Genomic DNA, 27450 nt, shown 5'->3' with positions numbered 1-27450 from the left:
TTAAATAAATGGAGGGAGACAAAACCTCCAAAGATATATTTCCGTTTGGATATGTTTTGTGTAGTCAATAAGAGAGAGAAATGAAATCTGCTGAGTTATAGGTCCTTGTCCAGTTCAGCACTGAGCTGAGGGCATCGACAAAGGAGCCACTCAGGTGAAGAGTCACGGATGCCGTTGCAGGTTGCAGCACGGTGCTGTGTTTTTCCTTTTTTTAATTGGCCCATCCATTTTTCTGTAGGCCCACCCATTCACAAAATCCTGGCGCCGCTACTGACCAGAACTGTGACTACATCAAAGGCAGCTCTTACAATTCAGTCATTTCTCACTACTAATGGGATATCTGATGCATGGCGCTTTCATAATCCTACGTCTAAAAGTTACTCCTTCTTCTCACCTGTCCATGGGACATACTCACGCATTGACCATTTTTTTTTTTAGATAAGAGGCTTCTTTCATTAATTAATAAATGTGAATACCAGGCAATAGTTATTTCCGACCACGCCCCCTTACGAATGACTCTTAAAATACCAACCTCTCATACCAACTATCGTCCTTGGCGTCTCAACTCTGATAAAGATTTCGTTAATTATTAAATATCTCAACTGAAATAACTTTTTTTCTTGAACACAATCAGACTCCAGGAATGTCTCCCTCGATAGTGTGGGAATCAATGAAGGCGTACCTCAGGGGACAAATCATATCATACAATGCTCAACTTAGAAAATGTAACAATGTAAGACTTGAACAATTAACAAATGAAATTTTAAATCTGGACACAGTGCTTGCTGTTGCTCCATCTTATGATTTATTCAAACAGCGATTAATTCTTCAAACCAAGTTTAACCTTCTTTCAACTAGACACACTGAAAACCTTATTAATAAAACACAGAGTAGGACATACGAGTTCGGTGAAAAAACTGGGAAAATACTTACTCATCAGCTCCATCAAAAGACGGCAGATCGAACAATAGCTGAGATAGGTGATGAATTGGGCACTAAGCACATAGATCATTCAGAGATAAATACTTGCTTTCACAAATGTTTTGAAAAACTGTACACCACAGAATCTCTTGGAAACGAGTCGTTGTTTGATTCATTTTTTGGAAAATTGGACGTCCCCAATTGCAGCTGACCTTGAGGAACAATTCTCTGTAAAGGAGCTTAAAAAGGCTATCAACTCCATGCAAAATGGGAAGTGTCAGGGACCGGATGGGTTCCTGAGTGAATTTTTTAAGAAATTTTCAAACCAACTTGCCCCTATTTTGCTCTCCGTATTTGAAGAATCATTTACTAATGGCTCCCTTCCTCCAACCATGCAACAAGCAGTCATATCACTTATCCCTAAAAAGGATAAATATCCCCAAGAATGTGGATCACACCGACCGATCTCGCTCTTAAATGTAGATAGTAAAATTCTTTCGAAGATGCTGGCCTGCCGTTTAGAAGCTGTCCTGCCCTCGGTTATATGTGATGACCAAACAGGCTTTATCAAAGGTCGCCATTCTTTTTTTAATATACGACGACTGTACAATATTCTCTATGATCCCACCCCAACCGATATTCCCGAAATATTAATATCTCTTGATGCTGAGAAAGCATTCGATCGGGTGGAGTGGGATTATCTTTTTTACACTCTCAAACAATTTGGTTTTGGTTTGAGATTTGTCTCTTGGATAAGGGTGCTTTACTCTTCCCTGCTAGCAGCTGTCCGTACAAACAATAATCTCTCCTCCTACTTTCCACTGCGTCGTGGCACTAGACAAGGCTGCCCTCTGTCGCCTCTTTTATTCGCTCTCGCAGTGGAGCCATTAGCAATTGCACTGCGTGGTGAAGTTGGCATTAAAGGAATACAGAGGAATGGTTTTGAGCATAAAGTATCCCTTTATGCCGACGACATGCTTTTATATCTTTCCGACCTATCGATCAGTTTACCAAAAGCACTCAGTCTGCTAGAAGACTTCGGGAAAATATCAGGATATAAAGTCAACTTACAAAAGAGTGAGATCATGACGGTGAATGTTGCAGCCAAAATTATCTCACTTGACTCATTTCCCCTTAAGATAAGTACATATAAATTCAAATATTTAGGAATCTGGGTCACACATGACTTTAAAAACATCTTTAAGGCCAATTTCCCTCCATTGCTTCTTCGCCTAAAACAAGATTTAGAATGCTGGAACCTACTACCCTTATCGCTGGGAGGAAGAATCAATACAATAAAAATGAATGTGCTGCCCAAATATTTGTATTTATTTCAATGTATCCCTGTATTTTTATCGAAATCGTTCTTTATATCCATAGACAGATTGATATCTGGATTTATCTGGAATAAGAAAAACCCTTGAATACGTAAGAGCGTGTTACAGCAGCACCATCAAGATGGTGGACTCTCTCTTCCTAATTTTCAATTATATTACTGGGCTGCTAACATACGGATTCTGTTATATTGGAAGGGGCTTTCACCCCATGGCACTGGTCCCAAATGGCTACAACTCGAAAACATATCCTGTGGCCCCACTTCTTTACATGCCCTTCTCTGTTCAAAACTCCCCCTTTCTGAACCTATATCTAAGTATACTTCAAATTAAAAAAAACATTCCTTTAAGATCTGGAAACAGTTCAGACGATCCTTTAAACTCAACAACCTCTCGATCTACGCTCCTATAGTGAGAAATCACATGTTTAAACCATCACTTACAGACGGAGCATTTGAAGTCTGGGCTAGAGGTGGGGTCACAACAATAAATGATTTATTTATGGACAATACATTCAAGTCCTTTGAACAACTGGCACTAAAATTTAATGTCCCCAGATCACATTTTCCGTTTAGATTTTTACAACTTCGCAGTTTTGTATCAGCTTCATTCAATCATTTCCCATCACAACCACCGAGTTCTCTTTTAGATTCAATTTTAAAACTTAACCCATGCTCGAAAGGGAATATTGGGAAAGTCTATTCGTTGTTAAACTCGCATAATTTGGAACCTTTAACTATGATAAGGAATCAGTGGGAGGAAGATCTGGGGATCCAGTTTTCTGATGAAATCTGGTTGAAAGCTCTAGATAGAATTCATTCCTCTTCAATTTGCCTTCGACATACAGTCATCCAGCTTAAGGTTTTATATCGTCTCCACTGGTCTAAAGCAAAATTAGCTAAGTTTGTGCCCAACATCAATCCTATGTGTGATCGCTGTGGACGAACACCAGCCACCCTTGCACATATGTTTTGGTTTTGTTCAAAATTAAATAATTTCTGGCAATTAATATTTAAAACTCTCTCTGATATTTTAGAAGTACCCATAGAACCTTCTGCTACCATTGCAGTATTTGGAGTAGCTCCACAAAATATACATCTTAGCCGCCAGGCGAAAAATATAATAGCTTTTGCATCTCTTTTAGCCAGACGACTTGTTCTGCTGAAGTGGAAGGACAAACTTCCACCAACCTTTAAGCTATGGATTAAAGATCTTGCATATCATTTGACATTGGAGAAAATTCGCTACTCTACAAGAGGGTGTGCTCAGCAATTTCACGATATCTGGCAACCATTCTTAGCTTATTTAGAATAAATGGACACCACTGAGGCTGCAGCTTTGTAACACCGACCCTTATACTGTATAGTTTACCTATTTGTCATTTGCAATGTTTATTTTTATTTATTATTTTTGTATGTTGTATTTTGTCCTTTTTTAACCTTGTTGTCTTTGTTTTTACTTAACCTGTATGGATATTTCATCTAAGTTTCTTGCCACGACGTGGTACAATACCTCTGTTGTAGGGATGGGGCTCCGTTGGAGCAAGACATGTGGGGGTTATATTTTATATTTAATGTTAAATAAGACTTTCTGGAAAGTAATGTATTCTGTAAAATTTGAAAAGTCAATAAAAAGACCTTGAATAAAAAAAAAAACGCTCCAATATCCATTTAAATTAATGTGTGGCACATAGGATATTTATTTAATATTATTTGTTATTTATTAAATTGCCCACTCATTAATGTGTGTTGTTTTATTAGTGCCTCGGGGCGGAGCGTGCGTCTTGATCCCGCAAGGGGTGCTATCACTTTTGGTGTTAAAATTCCAATTTTTCCCAAAATTATTCCCAAAAAACTGGGAATAAATAATGCATTAGAAATGCATTGGAATTTTCTTTAGAAACCCACCTTTTTTCGACAAAATTGCACCTTTTTTCTGAGTCACTCAGCTCTCTCATACCTGCACGTAGAAATGTGATTCAAACTATAAAACGGAGGAAAACTTCTGCTCTCTCAAAAAGACAGGAACTGTTTTTACATAACATGTAAACTTTTCACACTGTGAGCACTCAAAGGAGGAGTGCAAATCACTTTTTCTTCAAAGTTAGAGTGAAAGCGTCAGTTGGCTAGAGTGCGTGAAGCAGTAAAAAATAACCTTTATTTTTATTTTTAACTCGAGCTCACGGCCAAACCGTAAAAAGGAGACAAATAATTCTTTCTGAAAATGTAGACATAGTTGTTGGGATTCATAAAATGTAACTTTGACAGGCAGGGTCTGCACAAAAATTAAACGGGGGTGCCGAGTCCGGCAGCAATACCTGTCTCACTCTCATTGACACCTAATGTAATCGTCTTTTTTTTTCAAAAGAATCTCTCTCTGTCTTCGCACTGAGCTTACTCACTCATTTTAAGGAATATCTGAATAAAATAGAGACTGTAGAAACTTCTGGCTTCAGTGTCTGGCACGGTCTTTTCGGTTTATGAAAAGAAGTAACGGTTTTCTCATAATTTGCAGTTGTTTGAAGCCATGTAGAAGCCAAATTCTGGGCAGATTTTCACATTGCCATGGCAACGGCAGCTCCTGACCTGTGTGCGTGCGTGCGTCTAGCAACCAGATAACCAACTCTCCAAGCTCCGCTAGCTTTACATTAGCCGCATGTAAGGTCTTAAATTACATTTAGTTAGGTCTTAAATATGTAAGTCCATTTACTGCTTCCTTCGTTGCTTTTTGTTTTGTTTTGTTAAAAGAGTGAATGAAGTTGTGACGGTCTCTGCTGAGACAGAGGAGAGGAGAAGCTACTAGCCCTCTCTTGCTGTCACTTCTAGTCGCGTTGCTCTCCTCCCCAGTAATGTTAAATTTAGCACAGAAAGAAACATAATAGTGGTAATTTAAATAGCGGTTCATGGGATTTATTAACCCTCAGGGGTCCCTCTGTCCTTTTTTGGACATTTTCTTCACTTTTCTTTTTTGATTTGCTGATCATTTTGGCTGTGTTACAGCTGAAGGTATGGATTTCTGCAAGAAAGTGTCTTTTTTGACATATTTTTAAAATCTAATGTCAGTTACTGTTACAGGTCTATTATACACTGGTAACACATTTTGTACCCTCTGGGGTTCCTCGCGTCCAAAAAAGGACACACAAAGAAAATGCTATAAAATCATCATATATCAATATTATTTTCTGCTTTTTTTGCATATATCTCTTAAACCACTTCAGTTCTGTTCAAACCTATGAAATGTTTATTAGTTTTCGGGATTTTAACCCTTTAAATGCCAGTTTGAAGACATGTCGCCTCTTGTTTTATTAAAAAAAACAACACAGAATATGAGATATTTCCCACATAATACATGATGGAGGGATGTGACATTGTTTTATATCAGAGTCTTTTATATCAAGACATTTCTCAAAACCAGAGTATGATCAGGGTGACTTTTGAACACTGGAAATAAATCATGTACTCATCCCAGCAGTAGCCCCCGTGGCACTCAAAATTTCCCTGGAATTTTCTAGTATGTAAATATGTTTTGTATTTGTACAGAGAATTTTTTTTTACAAATCTGTGAGAATCCTGCGAGACCTCATCTCCAAAGTAGGCGAATGATGCTCAGAGTCTGTAGAGCTGCAGACCTGCCCTCAGCGGCTGAGCTTTGGCCACCAGCCTGAGCCATCTGCACATTCTAATTCTGATGTACATGAAGCCTTACCTATTACATGTCCTTGAGTTACGTGTCCTCCAAGAAGGTCAGCAGCGACCTGGCAGAGTTTCATGGCTCCTGTCTTCAGGTACTGAAGGGTCTTCTTGCAAAGTTATTAGCCTTGTTCTCCCCACAGAGTTTCAGCCTGATGATGGGTCAACACAGATCATGCCTGCCGACCTTGGAGTCTGTTGCCTCTGACATTTTGGACATCTTAGTCTACGGTATTAAGCAAATATGCCAGAAGAAGAAATCAAGACAGTTCGAACACAAAAAGACAAAAGTAGGGGCGTTGAGTAGCTCAGTTGGATGAGCATCCGCCCCATGTGTAGAGGCTACAGTGCTCGCTGCAGTTGGCCCCGGTTCGAGTCCCGCATCGGACAGCCCTTGACTGCATGTCATTCCCCCTCTCTTTGCCTCCCCATTTCCTGTCTCTGTCTACTGCACTATCAATAAAGGCACAAAAAGCCGGAAAAAATAAATAAAAAAAAAAGAGATAAAAGTAACAGAGGAGCGAGTGAACTCTCAGGAAGGAAAGAAAGACCAATTTCCCAACCAGAGAGAAAAGACAGCAGAATATGATACCCAGCAGAAGCGGACAGCTAGAGCGACAACAGGGACAGATCGACTGATCAAACTGGAGGATCTGATCAGGGAAGACAAACTGTCTAGCTCCTGAGTCTGGGTGGGGCATAGGGCCTGATCCAGATTTTTCGATTAGGAAGTGAGAGTAGTAGTGGTTTTTAATATTTTTTTAATTTTTATGTGTGGAAAATATTGTCAAGCAAAAATATTTATCATAGCAGAGTATTTTTACATAGTTTAAAACATGTCTGGAGAGGCACTTTAATCTGCCTTTAGTTTTAGTGTCTCCAAAGTAGAAAATAAGATGAATTATATCAGTTTCACTTTTCTTTTAGGACTAAACACCATAACTTTGGTCTTTTGTTCACCCAGAACTGACTTGTCTCCACCACTTGCATAGTGCTGTGACCCTTTATTCATTAAATAATATTTGTAAACATCAATTACTTATTTTTAGATGAGAGGCTGTGTTGTATTTCACAATTTGTCAAATAAAACTCTATAACTCTAAAAATACAATGCTCAGTGCCTGTGTAAAATCTGAATAAAGATATTTCAAACTTGGTGTCTTCATTGATATGAGATGAAAGAGGCACACAGTATTGAACCAGTGATTTGATATGTTTCTCTGCTTATTGTCTAAGTGTAATTAAAACTGCAGAAAACACATGTTGTGACACATGTGTGACACTCTTTGGACACTACAAATACAGCAGAAATACACATTTAACAACATTTAGGGGCACAAGGCTTAATTTAACATGCATGATGCGTATTTTATCATATGCTGTTACAACCCGGCTCACAGGGGAAAGGGAAGCAACACAAAACCCAGTTGGTAATAGGTATAAAGTTGTTTATTGTATCGTAAATAGTAGAAATAATGGTTTATATGAAGAAAAAAAACACAAACCAAGGAATGGGGCCGATGGGTGCTGTCCAAATCAAAAACAGAATATAACAAAAGGAGGACTCTTTATGAGCTAATCAGTACAAGGAATTATACACTTGAAAGTAAAAGGAAAAACAAAACTGGCTACCAAGGCCGACTAAAGAACCAAAATACACCGGAAACAGCACCCCTGCACCTAGTGCTTTTAACAATACAAATGGCTACCAGCAGATAAACCAGCAAAATTGGTGGCAGTATTAGATCTAAACCTGACCCCACTTCCAGGCTTTTAAGATTAATAGCAGTAGGTCACAAAACAAAACTGTCGCACAACAAACGACCACTCTGTGCTATCATAAGGTTCACACTCTACAAATGTTCTTACAACAAAGAGGCGAGCTGCCACTAACAGTCAGCTGCCTCGACTGACAGACGGGCCGGAGCTTTATAGCTGGGGGTTCCTGATTGGGCGGCAGGGATTGGCCAGCTGCAGACAAACCGCACCAATTAGGCTAGAGAGGGTGGAGCATCCGTGTGGACAGGAGCAGGCCGCTTGGCAGGCAGCCTGGCAAACAGAAAAATTAAACACAACAAAAGAGGCCAGAGTAGCGGCCGTAACATATGCAAATAAAGCATATGTAGCAGGTAGTGTGAGATCCCTTCCAGGTCACCATGGGGTTTAGTCACACCTACGTGTTGGTTTTAATTGTTAACCAACACGTATGTTGTACGTAATAGCTATATATTTACCCTAATGCTACTGCCCTCTCTCTTTCTGCTGCCTGGTGACCCTCCAGAGTGCTGTCGCTGCTCTATATATGTTCGTTTGGTTATTTTGTTAGTTTAGTTATTGTGTTTTAAGTGTCTGTTTTGTTAACGGTTTTGCTTAGTTTTGTTGTTTGATACATTGCTTTGCACTTAGTCTTTAGTTCATTTGGTGTTTTCTGTTAGTTGTTTCTTTTGTTTGTACACTGTTGGCCCTCCTGGCGTTGATTTGGTTATTTCCCCCAAGAATGTATACCCCTGCTGTGACATACATACATGGTTTTCTGTCCCTGTACAAGTGCTGTAGGTGCGGCAGTGAGCGCAACAAACCTGACGGTGTAGGGTTTGGTCGTAGAGTTCCTCACCTGTACTTCACCACCCCACATAATAGTGTGTTTGGTCAATTTTGCACTTCCTTCACTATTTATTTGCATGCCTTTTGTTGATTTGGACAGATTAGGTCTTGAAGCACCTCTTTTATATTTTCTATAGTTGTTTTTTAATTACCAACTAATACATTTTATTTTTTTAAATATAGACCTTTAAACCTTTTTTGAATAAATGTGTAATCTTGGGGGAAATCCTTGTCTCACTTCATTTTCTTTTCTTCATCTGTATCATTAAGGGATCTCTGGACTAACTGGTTTTACTGGGGTATTAAAGGGGTCACATAATGACTTGAATGCACAGATAATACTTTCTCATATCCCTAAAAAAGGAGATGTTAATTTCACTGCTTTTTGTCCCAACTACAACTGGGTTCAGACCTGCTATGGAGACGATGTTAAAAATGAATATGGCTGCTCAGTTAGCACATTACGACTGGTTTGGTTTTTACATCAATTATTTTATTCTCTGTCAGTCACACCAACTAACCCATGCGGCTCTAATGAATGAAGATCTGGAGAAGAACCGAATGACAAGAGAAAAGCAAGAAGAACAAGGATGAATAAAATGACATGTAAACAAAAATAGTCAAAAATGTTTTCTTTCACAGTAGATGAGATATACACTAATGGAACCAGCCTTATTAGTCACAACCTCAGTGCTATGATAAAGATAGATGTGTTAAAAACTTATTTTCAGATCTAGTAGAAATAAGGCTAACTGAATACTGAAGTGTTTCCAGTTATTCCAGTTGTTCCAGTGTCTACCATTTCCACTACCTGGGGAAACTACTCACAGCTATCAGGGAAAACAGAAGCACTATCCATTTCTGTTTTGCTGTAATTTAAGCCTTCATTTTTTCATGAAATTTCAGACAGAATTGCATTGTGAAAGCAAGGCTTATAGGGAACCAATCTAAACACATGATGGTGCCATTATTCTACAGCCATTACATTGTGCAATCAACATTTTTCATAATGATAAAAAAACGTGTCTATTGCCACTTTAAATAAGTGGCAAGTATAAGTGACACCAGTGGCAGTAACACATGCAGTCAAGTGTAAGTAAGTGCAGGTTATGAGACAAGAAGAGATTTATGTAAAAAAGTCTGACCTTTGCTCAGCTCAGAGGAGGGACTGCAGCCCAAATGTTTCCACTCCTGCATATACCTGCACAGGTAAAACAGCACAATATGACACACACATATCACAGAATAATACAGTGTAAGATGTATAGAGAGGGAGTGCCTTGCAGAGCCTTTCAGCACAAACACATAAGCTCTGACCCAGTTTAACAACTTTTGAGGCATCTGAACCTCATAAATGTTTTCTGTGTACAAGTTTACAAGCAGCGGGTCTTACTCCTCAAAGTTGAGAGTGGTGATCCAGGCCTGGAGCTCATCCAACTCCCACTCCTCTACCTCATTGTCCTCCTTCTCTTCAATGGTGTATATCACTTCCTGGGCTGAGTTCCCCACCAGAGTCACCATGTCTCGATGCACTGGATTAGTCTGGAGATGACCCTCGTTATAACTGTATGTATGGGAGAGAGCACATTTCCTCACAGACACATCTGCACAGCAGTACAAAACTTGCCCAAAACTTTGTGAAAGAAATAACAGAATCCAAGGAGGTAAAAATATGAAAATGGCTACTGAATTTGTATATTTCTGTGACAATTTGTGGACTTGCAGTAACAACAACCTGTCAGAAATAAAATACGGTCCTTGAATCCCTTCTTCTGGTAAAGTTTTTACCTGACTGACTGATTTACTTGAGTGTCCTGCATAATGTAGCGTCCAGCCTTGTGACAAACAGCTCCAGATTCAAAAGGAGAACAATTTGAGACATTTAGTTTCCATGACAGAAATGTGCTGTTATGATGGACACAGCATTATCTGTCTCACCTGCCATGTTTTTTTTATTTTTTATAAATCTGTCCAAAGCAAACCTCTCCTTCTTAATGACAGAAAGTCTACTGGTTTTCAAGGAAGATCAGCAAGCCCTAGAACTACTGGACCAGCACACAATTAAGGTGGAAGTGGATTGTGTGAAAAGATATGCAATGTCTCTTCTCCATCGCAAAGGCAGCCATGTCCTCCATGCACCCAAGTGGTGAAATCAAGGTGATGTTCCACCAGATTAACCTGCTGCCTAAGGACAAACCCTTGCTTCGCTTCCTTTGGAGAGCCATAAAGAAGGAGGAGGAGCCGAGCATGTATGAGTGGCAGGTCTTACCATTTTGGACAACGTGCAGCCCTTGTTACGCTACATATGCTCTCCAGAGGCATGTAAAGTCAGGGCAATGATGACGTCCTAGATATTGTTGAGAAAGCTTGCTATGTGGACAACTGTTTGCATAGTCTCACATCGGCTGATGAAGCCAGGACCCTCATTGATCAAATGTGTGAGTTACTATTTGCAGGAGGATTTGAGATAAGGCAGTGAGCAAGTAATGTTCCATCAGTTATAGAGCATCTCCTTGTGGAAGCAAGAGCAGCCAGCCCAGAACTGTGGCTTTCCCAACAAGCCAAGAACTACAAGAGCCGGCTTTGGATCTTCAGTGAAACTGCCTTACTGATCGCCTTGGATACAGACATCGGTCAGTTGAGTATGGCCAGCCAACATTGAGAAATGTCTACAAGGTCATGGCATCACAATACGACCCACTGGGATATCTCATACCATACTCAACCCAAGCTAAAATTCTCATCCAAGAACATTGGAAAGCTGAGGTTGGGTGGGATAAGCCGATCCAACCCAAAGCTCTACTGGATAGATGGAGATGGTGTGAGGATGAATTGGTGGACCTGCCACAAGTGGAGATGACAAGATGCTATGTTCCACCACATGCCTCTGAAAGAGCATATGGTGCATTTGGCTACTTATGAACACAGCATTGCCACGGTAATATCCATGTAGCATTTGTGATGGCCAGGTCAAGGGTCAGCCCACGTAAACGAATCTCCACAGTTAGAGCTAGCCAAGGTTCTGGTTACTGAGCTATCCCTTCCCTCCTGTGATATAACCCTATGGACCAACTCCTCGACAGTTTTGACATGGCTCAAATCAGATTCATACCGCTATAAGGTCTTCGTTGGTACCAAGGTTGCTGAAACACAAGATCTTACCGAAGCATCAACCTGGAGATATGTCAGCACCTCAGACAACCCTGCCGATGACCTTACCCATGGCAAAACCCTCTGTGAACTGAGTCAAGCAATCTGTTCGAATCAGGGCCTATGGTTTCTTTTCCAGCACCCGGGCACCTGGCCAACTCTACGGATAGAAGAGGCCCAGGAGGAAAATGAGGATGAGTTGAGGAAGACTGTGTTCTGTGGAAACACCACCTGTAGTGGACAGAGTATGATGTCCATGTCTGACATGGATAGCTGGGGAGAACTCATTAAGGCCACCCTCCAGTTCCTTCATGGGGCGGCCAATGGTTAAAAGAACCTTGATGCTGCAGCTGCTGAGCTGCATAGCTGCATCTTCTGAAACAAGCTCAAGGTGATAGTTTCCCAGAAGAGGTACAGGCTCTAGCTGCTGGTAAGCCCATTTCCAATCAAAGTCGCCTATTCACCCTCACTCCTGAATATGATGCAGACTGATAAGGGTTGGAGGGCTATTCTACAGAGTGGAAGGTCTGGACCCGGATGCTATACACCCTATCATTCTAGCCTCAAAACACCATATAACTGGTCTCCTGATCAAAGACTACGATAATCAGCTACTACACTCTGGCCCTGAACAGGTATTTGGTGAGATAAGAAAGAAATATTGGATTCTGAGAGGAAGGGAAGCAATCAGGCGGCACCAGTACAGCTGTGTAGAGTGTCAGAGGTGGCGAGCTAACCCGGTGATTCCTCAGATGGCAGATTTACCCCCGGCAAAGCTTCATCTGTACAAACCACTGTTTTGGTCTACTTGAGTAAACTGAGTTGGCCCTTACAATGTCAGTGGGCCGACTTACTGAAAAGAGGTCGGGAATATTATTCAAATGAATGATGATGAGCTGTGTGCATCTCGACCTCTTGGACAATGTCGATACTGATCCCTTTCTAATGGCCCTAGTTGGTTTATTGCACACAGAGGCAAGCCATTCTATTGGACAGAGGGAACAATGTCCATGGAGGAGCAGCTGAACTCAAGACAAACTTTGCAGCTCTCAAAGCCCCCATCAGAGAGCTGTTGGTGGGTGAAAGGATTGAGTTCTGGTTTAACCTTCCAGGTTCCCCAGATTTCAGGGGCACCTGGGAGCGAGAAATAAAATCTGTTAAGAGCGCTCTCCAGGTTGTGCTGGGTAACCGAACAGTCACAGAGACAGTTTTGCAGACTGTGCTGATAGAAGTGGAGGGAGTCCTCAATGCAAATCCCCTTGGATACATCTCTTCCAATGTTGCTGACCCTGATCCGGTCAGAACAAACCTACTGCTTGTGGGACGTCGTGATGCATCACTCCCTCAAGCAATCTATGCATGCAGTGATCTACTCAGAAGACAGCGATGGCAACACAACCAGATTCTGGCGGACCATTTCTGGTCCAACTTTTCGTCACCATCTGCCTGACCTCCAAAGGTGACAGAAATGGTGGGACAATGACAACTTAATCACCGGACAGGTCATGATGATGGTTGATTCTCAACTATCCCCGCCCCAATGAGTTATTGGCAGGGTGGTCAAGACCTGTCCCGGTGTGGACGGTCGCATCAGAGTGGTTGAGGTGAACATTAAAGGACAGACATATCTTTGGCCTGTTGCTCAGCAGGTGAAACTGCCAGCATGGGAAAATGATGAGGACACTAACCCAAGTAATGGGTAGACTGTCCTTTCTGAAGTGCAAATTTAATGCTTACATTTGAGGGCGGCTGTGTCAGAAAGTATACTGGTATTCGTTTTCATTATTATAATTGTAGTTCAGCATCCTCTATAGAGTTTTTTTATGAGTTTAATCTGTGCCCACTTGCCGTGGTTGATGATGTCATACTTCCCTGAGACGAGTCTGGTATCGCCCGGTGCATTTTCCGAGGGACAGCGGTGGTGTTTACCTTATGTGTGCGTTCATGCACAAATGTGAGTAACATCTCTTTATGGTTAATGTTGGACAGCAGAATATTTTATGTAATATAATTATCAACTGCTTTACTATTATTCTTTCTGACATTGTTCCCTTGAGTGTTGAATGCATAATCTTCCTAGCATATTGTTTAAAACGGAGATTGGGGTCTCCAGGAAATTAGCTGGTTTAGAGTGAGAAGGTACAGATGTGTGTCCCGATTAGAGAACACAGAGATGGACTTCCTGTTCAGTTATGACTGATTTATTCTGCTGCGGTCTGTAATAATAATACAAACAAATAAAGGCTATTAATACAGCAAAAGCAATGCAATTAAAATACTTCAACATAAAGACACAATCATACAATCAATATTACAGAAAGGACTGTATTAACTAACAAATGTATTGACAATTCAAATGTATTAATGACCAATAAACATAAACACACCATCTCCCACGAGGCTTATAAGCAACATAAATTAGCTTACTAGCATCACTAGCATTCCAGCACACTGCCCCTCATGGCGCCCAACTCAGCTCAAACACAAAGTGAACAAATATACAGTCTAGTACTTAATCTATAATATAACATTGTACAACTCACCTTTTGTCATTTACACACAGCAATAAATCGAGGTAATGCAGGTAAAAGACCCCTACTGGCCAGGGAAAACCCTCCAGCAATCAGCAGCCACACGGACTGAGAAACTAACTAGCTTTCACGACACCGCAGCACACACGACAGTAGCTTACTTCCCTTATGTTTGTGTGTTGCCTCTAAGGCATTTCTGTTATTCATTTGTAATGTGTGCTTTAAACAATTCATTTATATGTGATGTTGTTAAAAGGAATTACTGTTAAAAGGTTAAAAAGGTCTATTGAGAGGATTTTATTTTGAAGTTCAAGTCACCGATGATGTCACTTCCTTAAAGGTCACCTGTGTTGGTTCATTTCCTGTTTATAGTCCTTTTCCTCTTGGACTAAGAGTGAGGCAGACATGCTAAGCATGTGCTGGAGCTAAATGTAGCCATCCACTGAGAAACATTGTACAGGCAACGCAGTAAGTGTATACATTTAATGTTTGCAGTGTTAAAGAGCATAAATCGTGATGATCGCTAGGAAATATATTTTATTTACAATTTAAAAAGGATTCGCATTTGCTTATGCTGTTTACACATTTAAAAATCATTCTGCTGGCTATAATTCATTGTGCCAATAATTATGTTAATTCATGTTTTCAGTTGTTTAAAATACAATATTTGCTGTATTTACAGTTTTCACCAAACATCATTGAAGACGCCCGAGTAAACAGTCAACTCTACGACTACGACTCATGTTTTCATTGGACATGGTTTAACTTGGTGTTGAAACAGAGTTGCTACACTCTGAGTGAGAACATTACAGTTTGCCTTATTTTGCCTATATCTTGCCTATAATATTGTGTGTTATGTGTTATGTGGGAGCACATGTTCATATTATTACCATCTGTATTTACACTGTTTCACCACTAGAGGGCTCTGTTTACCACAGAATTCTTTATTATGGCAAGGAGTTGAATTATAGTGTATTTCTCTTTGTAGATTTTCCATGTACAAACCAAAATGTTTAGATTCAATTTAATCAGCTTATTTTATTTAACTATTTGAAATTACTATTAATATGGTATTCATATATATATATATATATATATATATATATATATATATATGTGTGTTTGAAAACTGATAATGTATTTTAATTTCTGTTTTACTTACGACCACATACACATATACACACACACACACGTACACACCTAACTTTAACCATCAACCAATGCCTCCTAACCTGTATCTGTTCAACTAAAGGTCATTAGAACTATCAAGCCAGCATCCCAGAGGTAATATCTCTATCACACTTAAAGACTTAACTCAACATATGTACATAGTCACCTTTGGACAAACAATTCTAATGAGGGTTCTTCAACTAAATTTTTCCATACTACGATGATTCCTCAATTCACAGCACATGGAACACAAAATTAAATTAATCCTCAACAACACCAATACCAATAACAGACCACAAACTGTTGTTCACAAATCCCCCTGTCTATCTGCTTACCTCAGTGTACAGGTGTAAGGTATCAGGTCTCATCTGAGCATACAGAGACCTCTGCCGATCCGTAAATTTAATTTTATATCTTTCTGAGTTTCGGCCTATGGATCTTTAGTCATTCTTGTTGGATTGATTCATGTTCATGATTCATGATTCATTTTCAACAGGGATAACTATGTGCCTTTCCTCTGGTACCTGAACAGGTGGTTCACATCTCTGCCTCCCATCCCATGGCCCCTACAATGGCCTACTGCAGTATGTTGTGTCTGCATGGCACTACAGTCAGGGCATTCTAAAACCATACACTACTGCAGCATAAAAATCAAGCTCAGGAGACAGTTTCATTTTCTTTATCACAGAACATAACTCTTCCTGCTGATTCTGACTTTACTTGTCTTCCCCCTTTAAAGCTCACATATTTATAAAGGAATTGATCCACACTCAAACATATGGTTACTCTGCTGTTCATGTTGCTTTCTTAAATGTGTAATCTGTTTTTTCATCAACCAACCAACACAATGTCATCAGCACAGAACAAAATACCAAAATTCTTATTGTTAATCAATATGACTAAATCAGTCTATAAAAACTGGGGGAGAGCACATCTCCCTGCTTTAACCCAAATGGAGTAGGAAACCAGCGAGTCCTGAGATGACTGAACTGCCAACATGCAGCTGTACAAGGATCTGATGGCAGTATAAAATTCACCATCAATTAATTAGAAGTTTTGTGACCAAGCAGCATGTTGTGAGACAAGCCTGAGGTCAATTAAAACAAGATTCAAGACAGCTGAAATAATAGCTTATTTCTCTTGCGATGAGATGAGAAGTTGAGCTTGTGAGCAGTAAAAGTTTTCTGAGCTCAGTTCAATGCACTCTGCTAGTTAACATGAGCTGCAAAAACTCACATGTGCCTCAGCCATTCAATTTTCCTCCTCTTCCTCCAACTGTCCACATCTTGCTGCCGCTGCAACCTGGAGAAGTGAAAGTCCTTTTTCTTGTTCGCTCCAATCTCCATCGGCTCACCGATGGGAACCACCTATCAGAGAGAATAAGCAGTGCACAAACACAAAGTATATATATCATCTGCTCTGAAAGGAATCTCCAGTCTGAAAGCATTACATTTCAGCTTCTACACTTTTTGGTAAGGGAAAATAGCTGCTTGTTGAATTTATCATTTTATTTCAGAGGGGTCAGGTACATTGCAGAAAAGACAACACTGAGTATTGCATATTTAGGACTACATGGACGAAGAACAGGCAGAACATGATGACATGTTCTTGCCTTGCTGAAGAAGAGCCTCCAGCTGTTGTTCTCCACACGCTGGTACCATCGTGACCGGTCCTGCTGCACCAGAAGCCTGCTATTGTTAGTCCACCGGGACACAGGCCTCTTCATGCCTGTCTGGGCGTAGTCCTTTGGGCTGCTGGCACACAGGTCTGCGATGGGCCGGTGGGTGAAGATCTTGTAATAGATGTTGGGGGGAAAGGTAATCTGAAGACAAGTTGTTAGCAGGTACATCTTGAGGAACAATATACACATTCTTTAGTGTAGACTTGCTGACACCTAGGAACAATTCTATAACCCCACTGAGTTGGCCCCTTGATCCTTTGATCAAGGAGCAACTACTTACCTGTCCCCGTATAACACCCCTTCTTCCCTCTTACATCACCAACGCGTCATTGTGTTAACAGCATCTTACCTGTAGATATGTTGATTCAGTCTAGGGGCCCTTCCTGCCCTATCCGGGGATATGCTGATCCAGCCTAAGAGCCCCTCCTACCCCCTTGATAACTTGAACCTAGGTGTTACGCTACAAAACCTCTAGAGAACATTACCTTTTGTTTCTAACCTCCTTTCCAACTTGTTACCCTGTCTGACCAAAAGTCTGTAACTCCAGGTATATGCAAATACAGTTGTCTATCCCTTTGTCTTCAACTGTGTAACTGTCCCCCTGCCCTTCACTCTGGGTCAGTCTACTGCCTCAGACCCACTCTGTGTCAGTTGGCTCACCGTATCCTGGGATACCAATAAACTCACATCACTACAGCAAACTTGAAACTAAGAACTTGAGTGAATTTTCTTCAACAGTCTCTGTCATCACATTCTCATAGGTACTGAGTGATTTGACACACTTACCCCTCCAAGTCGAAATCTGATGAACACGCCAGCAGCAGCATCCAGCAGCTCTGCCTGCCACAGGGAGATGTAATCTCACTTTTCTCTTTCTCACTCTTTCTTTCATTTTGTTTTTATTTTATGAAAATCAATGTTGCTGTTACCTCTCTAGGATTGACAGCTCTGAGGATTGACTGTGGATCCTGCTGGTTGCAGTGGCTGATTAGCTCTTTGAAATAGCTGAAGACCTCCCTGCACTACAGTTTAGGTGGGAGACAGAGTTTTACTATGTGTCTGTGTACATTAATTGCAGCATGTACAAGTGTATGTGTGTCCACAGCAGTAGCAGAGTACCCACAACATATCTTCTCCAGGCCTTCTGAATTATTCTGGCTCCTATCTGCTGCAGTGGCTCCTGCTGGGGTTCCTGCTGGGGCTGCTGGGGACCTCCCTCCTGTAAACTGGAGGTGTGTCCAGAAGAGAGAAGGGGATAAGGAAAAGGCAGACAGTCAGATGCACTAAGATTTCCTCTTTTACTCTAACTGTGTGTGGTGAATTCTGACATCTAAAGATATTTACTCATGTACTATCTTTAAGTACAGTGTTGAGGTATGTACTTGTTCTTAAATTAAGTTTTTTCATTTTCTGCTGCTTTATACTTGTCAAGTTATACTTTTTACTTCATTACCTGTATTAAACAGGTGCAGTTATTACAGGCAGAGATTTTACATACAAAACATATGATCATTATTCATATTCATTATTCTAACTGTATATAAAGTAGTTAGCTCCATATCAGCATGAAAACAAAACATATTTTATCAGAAACTGTATAATACATTTAAGGTAAACACAAGAAACTTGTGCTACAGAAAATGGACCAGACTCAGTGAATAGCTCCCTAAGCTTAACATGTCCTATGATAACTTAATTTAGCTATACAGACTAATGAGCAGTGATAACTAACATGTCTTTGGGGTCATCAGGTGGGAACCTCCTTTCACCAGTGTTTCGTCTAGTTGGCCACGACACCTCCAGGAGGCTAGACAGTGATCACTGGCATCCCAGAGTCACTCCCCTAATGCCAGCCATCACTGCTCCTCACACCACGACTACTTTCTTTATCTTGCCTATGCTACCACAAACAACACCATCATCAACTCTGACAAAACACACTAGCAGATTCAGCAAACAAACTCCCCTAAACAGTTGGAGAAAGTGGCGGCCATTTTGAATGAGGGAGGTAGAGTCAAGGAGAGATGCCTTTTTGAGCTAAACTCTCCCCTGCCGGATTAGGCTGTGCTCTACCCCCCCCCCTACTCTCCAACACCACACCATTCAACTTACCTAAAACAAACAAACTCACCTAAACAGCCAAAGACACACTACAAACCAATTCAAACAATACAAGCAAACAATACAGGCCACCTCACCTGGACTAACCGCATGGTCTCAAAGAGGCTCACACAGGCCACACCCCCCACTTAAAAACACTGGGATTTCTTCCTTGCTTCTCCTAAGAGTCTGTCTATCCTAAGTGCTCCCCCTGCTGGGCCCCCAGCTACCATTATTTCTTCTCATCCAAATCCACTGACTGGATCTTGCTGCCTCATCTGACATGTCCTTTACTATTTTCCTCACACTCTGTCCACTTGCTCCTAACTCCCTTACTAAATGACAACAGACCTTGCTACAAATCCTCTACATCCTACTTCCACTGGACAAATCCTAACTTTCCATCCTCGCTGCTCTGCTTCTGCCCCTAACTGAACATACCTGAGCTTTTTCCTTTCATATGCTTCTTCAACTAAGGCCTCCCACGGAACAGTCAGCTCTATGAAATATACTTTCCTTCTACTCCTAGACCACAAGACTATGTCAGGCCTTAGCTTTGTACTGGCTATTTCCTGGGGAACAACAAGCTTTCCTCCTAAATCTACCTGCATTTCCCAATCACAAGCACCCTCTAAGCTGCCTTGCCTCCTTGTTGTCTTACCAACTTTCTCTCCCTCATGAACAAACTTGATTGCAACTCTCTTTATTTTAGGCCCTCCTAAATTTGCCTGCCTCCGTAACTCTTCAATTCCTGCAGCTAAGCTTTTTAAAACCTGGTTATGTCGCCATGTATACCTGCCTTGCGACAGACTAACCTTACAGCCTGACAGAATGTGCTTTAAAGTTGCAGTACCTGAACACAATGAACATAGTGGGTCTCCATTTACCCAGAGTTTTAGGTTCTGGGGAGTTGGCAATACATCATAAGTTGCCCCTATCAAAAATCTAATGCTACTTTCCTCCATACTCCACAGCTCTTTCCAGCTGAGCTTTTTCTTGTCTACACCTTCCCAATTCACCCACTGTCCCTGCTTAGCCTGGGCCACTGCCTTTGCACCCCTTAATATTTCCTCCTGTCTACGAACCTGCTCCACGAATAGCTTTCTCTTCTCCTTGGGACCTGCTCTACTCCACACCGGTTTGCTTGGGCCAAGCCCCAAGCCTCCCCAGCCTATTTGGACATTACCCACAATCTCTGTATGCCTGAGCGTTGCTTCCGCCTCCTGCACTGCCATTCTTGGATTCCACTTTCTCCCCCTGATTGGGTTTGGAACCACCTTACTGATTACCACATCTTTACTCCCAGATAACAGGAGCTCTGTCCTAGTACCTTGGTACATTTAAACTCCTCCACTAGACTAGTTACTGGGAGCTGAAGTATGCCTTTCCCATACAGTGCCACCGTGCTTAAACATCTAGGAACACCTAGCCACTTCCTAATGTAAAAGCTAACAAATCTTTCAATTTTTTCTGCAGCACATAATGGAATCTCATATACAGACAGTGGCCACATCAGCCTGTAGCGTACATTCGTGGCCTGGCATCAGTCACAAGCCATTAAGGAAGTTCATTATAAGAACATGCAGAGTTACGGACCCGCAATTGACACTTTGCGACTCTTCCCACCATCAAACTATCAAATTGATAGGAAACAGAGACCATGGACCCTTATCTCACAAACAGACCATGCTGTTAGCATGTCCGAACGACACAGAACCAGACCAAAGATCAAAGGGTCAGCTCCAGAGGATCAACCAATGGACACCAGACAACTGGAGAATATAGGCAAAATCTCCAGTTTGTAACAATAAGACTTTGTCTATTGATATTTGATTGTTTCTTGTATAGGAAAAGTAACAACAAAAGGACTGATTAACACTTAAGTGTGAATCCTGGACTGTCTGTGCCATGCATGAACACACACGCACACACACACCAACCTCTCTTCCTCTGTCCCTCTCTAGATAAGAGTCATAAACTACTACCCACATTCCAATCCTGGGTAGTGACCAGCAGAACACTCTTCACAGACACAGATCAAAGGATGAATGTAAAATTAAATATCTAACTGTTCTGTGACTCATGAGATGTTCCTATGCAATAGTTTAACCCCAAACTTCTATCCCATAGAATGTTTGAAATGTAACATGTAGATTTCAAGACAATGTCTTTCATGTGACCATACTGTCAGCATCCTTCACACGAGGTAACACACTACATGACATCCAGAATGTCCATATTATTATTATTATTACAGTCGAAGAACTGCTGTGTAATCCTTATGTATAGACCATTAGCTTTGGGAAATGTTTATATTGTTGTTTATTAACCACAATTAGGTTTGAAGGATGTAATATGAAATCAACACTCCTATTACTCCTCTCTGCTATTATTAGTGCAAGTAGTTTTATGTTATTTAATTTAATGTTTTTTGGTCATGGTGGAAGACGGATGTGCGAGTTTATACGTAAACTCTAGAATTAGATTATTCCAAAGTTCAGTGGAAAATTACCCTCTTTTCCAAGTGGAAACACAGGAGAAGATGGGTGACGCCCATGAAACATGCGCCAGCCCCCAGGGGATAAAACGGTCGTGAACAATTTTTTTCTAAGCCAAAAGCCTAAGCCAAAACCAGGCCTAAGCCTAAGTCAGGTCAGATGGTGCGAGAAGCGAGAAATGATGCAGAAACTGAAAGCTGAGATCTTTGCTCAAAGCTCAGAGTCCCGGCTCAAAGCCCGGCTCTGTAGCCATGTAAACTCTTAGTTCTAAGCTGCTCGCCACAAACTCATATTTGCACTTTTCGCGTCTTTTATTTTTCTTTGCCACAAGTTCCAAGTAACATGATTTTTGTCTACATGCGCAATCTGTTATTTTAATAAGCCAAGTCAAGACCAACTGAACCAAAGCAACAGAAGTGCCTCAGAGTAATTTTGTAACTTTTAATCATCATCAAGTTTTCCTTTTTGAAGATTTTGACAACTTTAGAGTCATCTGGTCAACGCCAGCCTCCTCTAAAGTATCCAACCAAAGTGAAGAGCATTAAAGTTTATTTCGCATCAACCCGCAAGAGACACCAGCAGATAACATCTGCACGACCTCCTGCAGAGAAGCCGAGCAGAAATCAAGAGTTCCCGAGACAGAAAGTCTCCTGGCAAACTCCACCAGAGCTGAACCGCTGAGACACAGGCAGAATCCGTTATCGTGATAACGGGACACGGCCTCCAGGAGAATTCACCTAGATCCCGCGTCTCCAGGGTTACCACGGCAACCACAGCCGCCTGGGTTCCAGCCGAGGGTCTTCAGCTACAGCGCAACTCACAGTAGGCCGGTCTTAACACTCTGCTCATGACTGGGTTGATGTCGAAATAGAGCGATATTTAATTATCAAACCTAATTCGTAGATGTAGTATCATTAGCTGTATAGCCATAGTGTATAGCCATAACATATTCTCTCCCACCATTGCCAACTCATCACACTGCTCATTTCATTATTATTTTCATCTTTATGATTATTACACCTTGCATTTACTCTGTAGATAGTAGTTTAGTTAATAAACTCTTTTATTTACACCCAGTTGTTGTCCTGTTGTATTCTTTTGACGTAGAGACTGGAGATCCATTGAATCGAGAAGTCATGGCTTCCGATATGAGATTGATAAATTTGGCAATGAAGTAATTCATTGTTGTCCTCCTAGAGGACTGGTACCCCATTTCAACGAGAGTAAATCCTAAAATATGGCTTAACGCTACAAGCCTGGGAAATAACCCGAACTGCAGACACCACAGCTTCAACTTTCCTGGAAGCCCTGATTTATCTATTCTATCCAATCCCTCAGCAACATCCTTCCGAAACTGCACTACCTGTTCTCCGTCATTCAAGTCTGCCTTGTACCACCTACCTAGACTCTTTACTGATTTTTCCCTAATTATTGGAATTTCATCTTCGTCTATTACAAACTTCCTATCACTTAACTTCCCTCTACTTATTGAGATACTTCTAGACTTACTAGGCTTGATTTTCATACTAGCCCACCTTTTAAAAGTTTTTATTAAGTCTCTCAAGTACTCTTTTCATACATGGCACCGTTGTAGTTATCAACGTCATGTCATCCATGTAGGCCCCTAATTGGTGTATCCCATCCTGCCGCCTCTCTCCACCTACAACCCACTTAGAAGCTCTAATGATTACCTCCATCGCCATTGTGAATGCCAATGGAGAAATCGTGCACCCTGCCATAATGCCTATTTCTAGCCTCTGCCATCCTGTTATAAAGCCTGCTGTGCTTAAGCATAGCCTAATATCTTGGAAATACGATTTTACTAAATTAACCACTACTCCAGGCACATAATCAAATGCCTCCCAAATAAGGCTATGTGGCACTGAACCAAACGCATTTGCTAAATCCAAAAATATGACATGCAAGTCTCTTTTCTCTGTCTTGGCTGCCTAAATCTGATGCCAAATCATGCTAGTGTGCTCTAAACACCCTGCGAAACCTGGTATTCCAGCCTTCTGTACTGCAGTATCTATTAAGCTATTCCTTTCTAAATAACTAGTTAATCTCCGTGTGACTACGCTAAAGAAGATCTCGCATGGAGATTAACTAGTTACACTACAATATATAACGGAACTCTTACAGGAGCCATTCTGCAGTAGGATAAATACATTTTGCTACAGTAATATTTTGAAAACAGGGTTTCTCTTGCAGTGAGGTGTTATTAAACTCTATGTAGGAAATACAGGTGGTTTTAGTATGCTGTACCAGGGCTGATCTAACAGAATGAAACATTTGGTGCTCACAGCATTTGGCAGTGAACCACACTCAAATTAAACTACACAGCAGGTAGAGAAACATTTGGCTCAACTTTATGATGAAATCTGTCCTGTTTCTAGGAATTATTGCTAAGTGGCAGCATTACTGAGGTAAAAGTGAACCTAACTACAAAACGAAACGCAGTAATAACATACTGAATTTAAGTTTAGACCGAAATCTGATTTTGTGAAATTTATTTTAGAAAATAGAAATTGCATTCCCTGTGGAAAATGCACGTGAATGCTGAAAGCTGTAGGTCAGCAGAACTTGTAAGTTGAATGGCCTAAAATTGAAGGCAAATAAAAGGCAGCTGAGTTGTTTAAAATGCTGGAAAAAAGTTGTGAAAATCCTGCACACCAAAGTGTAATTGTTAAAGATTTGGAAAAGCTGAAGTCAGTACCTGAGGAAGCAGAACATCCTGAAATCTTAAGTTCATTATCTGAACAAACGAAAATGTATTGAATATTTGAAGAAATTGCTAAAGTAATGCTAAGCATGGCTAGATAGACCGCAGACTTGCAAAATCAAAAATACTGAAAACAATACTCTCTAGTAGGCATTGTGTTCACTCACAGACAATTTGAAGAACACTAAATTTAACACAATATTTTAGCTAATTTACTTACTACTAGGTAAAAGTATGCCCAAGAGCAGAAGGTTTTCAAGGATTTGAACATCGTCTTCATTCATTTGAATGGGAAGAAACTGCAGAAAAAGCTTAATATTATTATTAAAATAATAAAAATAATGAATAGTAGAAAAGGTTAATGTAAGCAGGAATGTCCTAAAAAAGCTAAACATTTTGATAGTTGAACGGTTTCTATAGCAAAAAATCTGTAGTAAACGACTGAAAAACATACAGAGGAAAAATAATAAGTTTAATAAAGATTTGAAAAACAACAAATGCTGAGTCAGCATTCACACTATTGTTATTCAAATCTTTAAGAAAACAGCAAATTAAATTTGTAGCTAAAAGAAAACACAAGTAAAACATATGAAATATGAGTTAAATGCACAGGTGTAGCTACCAATCCAGATAAAGCAAATTATCTAACATGGATGGCAGCTGAATCCAGTCATGGGGAATAAAAACAGCTCAACTAGTTCTGTCATCTTAGCTTTACATGGCAGTAGCTAACTGCCATCTCAACCTCTGACTTGGGTGGAGTTCACAAACTGGAGTGGCTAAGCTACTGTACTTGAAATCACGTCTTACACAGTATTTAACTGCTAATTCATTAATGATAGACAGGAAGCTTTAAGAGCTCACTTTGTCGTTGTTGCTTATGTCTTCAACAGAAAAACAGCCTACACTGGAAAATGCCCTCAGTAGAGCGCAGACCTCCGCCAAGACCAATGTCAAACAACATACACCAGACTTCAGAAACAAACAAACAAGCAAACAAGCAAACAAGCAAACAAAGAGAAACAGGTGAAAACATAATCTCTTTGGCAGAGGTAATGAAGTTAAGTCAGTCTGAAAACTTTCCTGTCGTTAACTTACTTCAGCTCTGCCTATATGCTTGCAGGATTTAATAAATGATTTGACCTCAATGCAACAGTTTAACCTGAGAATAAAAAAGGTAAACTAACTCACTATCAAACAACAAGAAAATAATACAGTACCTCATGTTATTTCTTTTTTCTTCTGTGAATAACTCAATCTACCAAACTAACAGCAGATGACTGAAACATGTCCTTACGTTACCTAGCAACGTAACCACAATACAAACACATGGCTATCAACATAAAATCCATTACTGAATGAAGTGTTTAACAGTCAGGCTGAGCTGTATATTTTCAAGTGTAAAGAGACAAATTAAAAAAAATATAGGCTACACATTTAGTGATATTTGAGTAAAATTTTGCTTTTAAATCCAGTCTCGCTGTCTGACTTCAGCATACTGGACCAACAAGTCTTCCAACCTAAACAACCCTGTATGTAGTTTTTTGTCAACCCTCTACAACCCATAGGAGTGTCTCCTGAAATAGCACCCCTACGGCTGCATGTGTATCGGACCTTGGTTGTCATGGTTACCATAATAAACATGCCATACATCTGCTGGCTACAGAGCCTTTTTCGTATGAGGCCCCTCTGCTGTGGAACAACCTCCCTGTCTGACTCCATTCAGACTTTCAAATCTAAACTTAAAACATATTTTCATGCCTTAACTTTCAGTTAGCTTCTTATTGTTTCACAAACTCAGGCTTTGTACCTGTTGCCATACTACCATTGGCAGGTGGGTCTCAGTCTCAATAAACCAGTAAACTCAGTACAGTATAGTCCAGGTCCTGCCGACAAGATCCCTGTAAATTTTCTGAAATCAATGCATCATTCCAACCGTTTGTTTTTCCCTCAAACACATGAGCGCCCAGGCTGTGTGCCTCTCTCTCTCCATTCTCCTTCTCTATCTCCTTCCTGTTACTCTCCACAGGTCCTCCCACCTCCTGAGCTGTAGCTGTAGAGTCTGGATCTGCAACTGAAAACCACCTACTGCCCCCATGATCCTGTTCAACAAAACCTGCTAAAATTTACTATAATTAATAATGATAATTATTAATGTTATTAGCAGTCATTACTATTTTTATCAGTAGGAGCACTACAGTTGCCATTACATCACTACTGCTGTTACTGCCACTACTATCACTATTATTAATATTGTTATCATTGCACGTTCTTGTTCTTTTCCTCTGTGCTCTCTCTTGTTCTCTCTCTCGCTCTCTCTTTCTCTCTATCTCTCCAACCCAAACGGTCGAGGCAGATGGTCGCCCACCCTGTGTTCGGTTCTGCTCGAGGATTCTGCCTCTTAAAAGGAAGTTTTTCCTTTCCACTGTCGCCCAGCGCTTGCTCTTGTTGCGCCTCTGTAAATGATATTATAAAGAGAAGGTCTAGACCTGCTCTATCTGGGAAGTGCCTTGAGATAACTTATGATGTGAATTTGCGCTATACAAAAAAAAAATTGACTTGACTGACTTGACTGAGTGGCGTATCTATAATAACGGTATAACTATAATAACGGTATAACTACCCAAATAGCAAAATTAATCCGGCCCATACTTGGGCCACATGCTTGTTTTCTTCTGGCCCAGTATACGCCCGGTTCCATAGCCTGAATCTGGCCCATATACAGGATGACTGTCAGATGCTACTTCCACATCTGGACCAATTCTGTTGCACACACAGAAAATCTTGCAGCTGTGAGACAGCACCAGAGGATAACAGCTGAATGTGGCCGGATGTAGAAGTATATGGGCCAGACTTAGGCCGACAACACAGGCATATGTTGGGCCAGAAGTTTCATTTTGCTATCTGGGGACCATTCACACTACATGTCAGGAAAAAAAACATGAAGTCCAAGGAATTCTTTCTCTCTAATAAAACCGTGGTGAGGCATAGATCAGGACAAAGGTATAAAACAATTTCTAAAGCTCTCAGTGTACCTGCAGAGATTGAGA

The 27450-nt window shown here is 40.7% G+C and overlaps 1 protein-coding gene across 2 annotated transcripts; it reads right to left on the bottom strand.

The window, feature by feature from the left end:
* Nucleotides 1-7375: 7375 nt before the first annotated feature.
* Nucleotides 7376-25704, bottom strand: c20h11orf65 (chromosome 20 C11orf65 homolog). 2 transcript variants are annotated; one of them, XM_056364756.1, is made up of 9 exons: nucleotides 25621-25704; nucleotides 18204-18306; nucleotides 18010-18102; nucleotides 17867-17920; nucleotides 17012-17221; nucleotides 16636-16766; nucleotides 9942-10112; nucleotides 9694-9749; nucleotides 7376-9094 (listed from the first exon to the last, which is right to left on the bottom strand). In XM_056364756.1, the coding sequence occupies exons 1-9, from the start codon at nucleotides 25623-25625 to the stop codon at nucleotides 9042-9044; spliced, it is 876 nt and encodes a 291-aa protein (XP_056220731.1). In that variant the 5' UTR covers nucleotides 25626-25704; the 3' UTR covers nucleotides 7376-9041. The 2 variants fall into 2 exon arrangements, with proteins under 2 accessions (XP_056220731.1, XP_056220732.1); XM_056364757.1 differs by having other exon boundaries at nucleotides 17012-17191.
* Between the last annotated feature and the right edge of the window lie 1746 nt (nucleotides 25705-27450).

Source organism: Seriola aureovittata, chromosome 20 (genome assembly GCF_021018895.1).
Source record: "Seriola aureovittata isolate HTS-2021-v1 ecotype China chromosome 20, ASM2101889v1, whole genome shotgun sequence".
NCBI lineage: Eukaryota > Metazoa > Chordata > Actinopteri > Carangiformes > Carangidae > Seriola > Seriola aureovittata.
The sequence above is the reverse complement of the archived record's forward strand: the minus strand, read 5'-3'. Positions and strand labels throughout refer to the sequence as shown.

What these genes read in the sequence shown, in the direction of transcription:
- c20h11orf65 (XM_056364756.1), bottom strand. An exon ending in GGAGGCTCTTCTTCAGCAAG is followed by an intron (nt 16,767 to 17,011) that starts GCAAGAACATGT and finishes TCTCTCTGATAG; the next exon opens with GTGGTTCCCATCGGTGAGCC. An exon ending in ATTGAATGGCTGAGGCACAT is followed by an intron (nt 10,113 to 16,635) that starts GTGAGTTTTTGC and finishes CCATACATACAG; the next exon opens with TTATAACGAGGGTCATCTCC.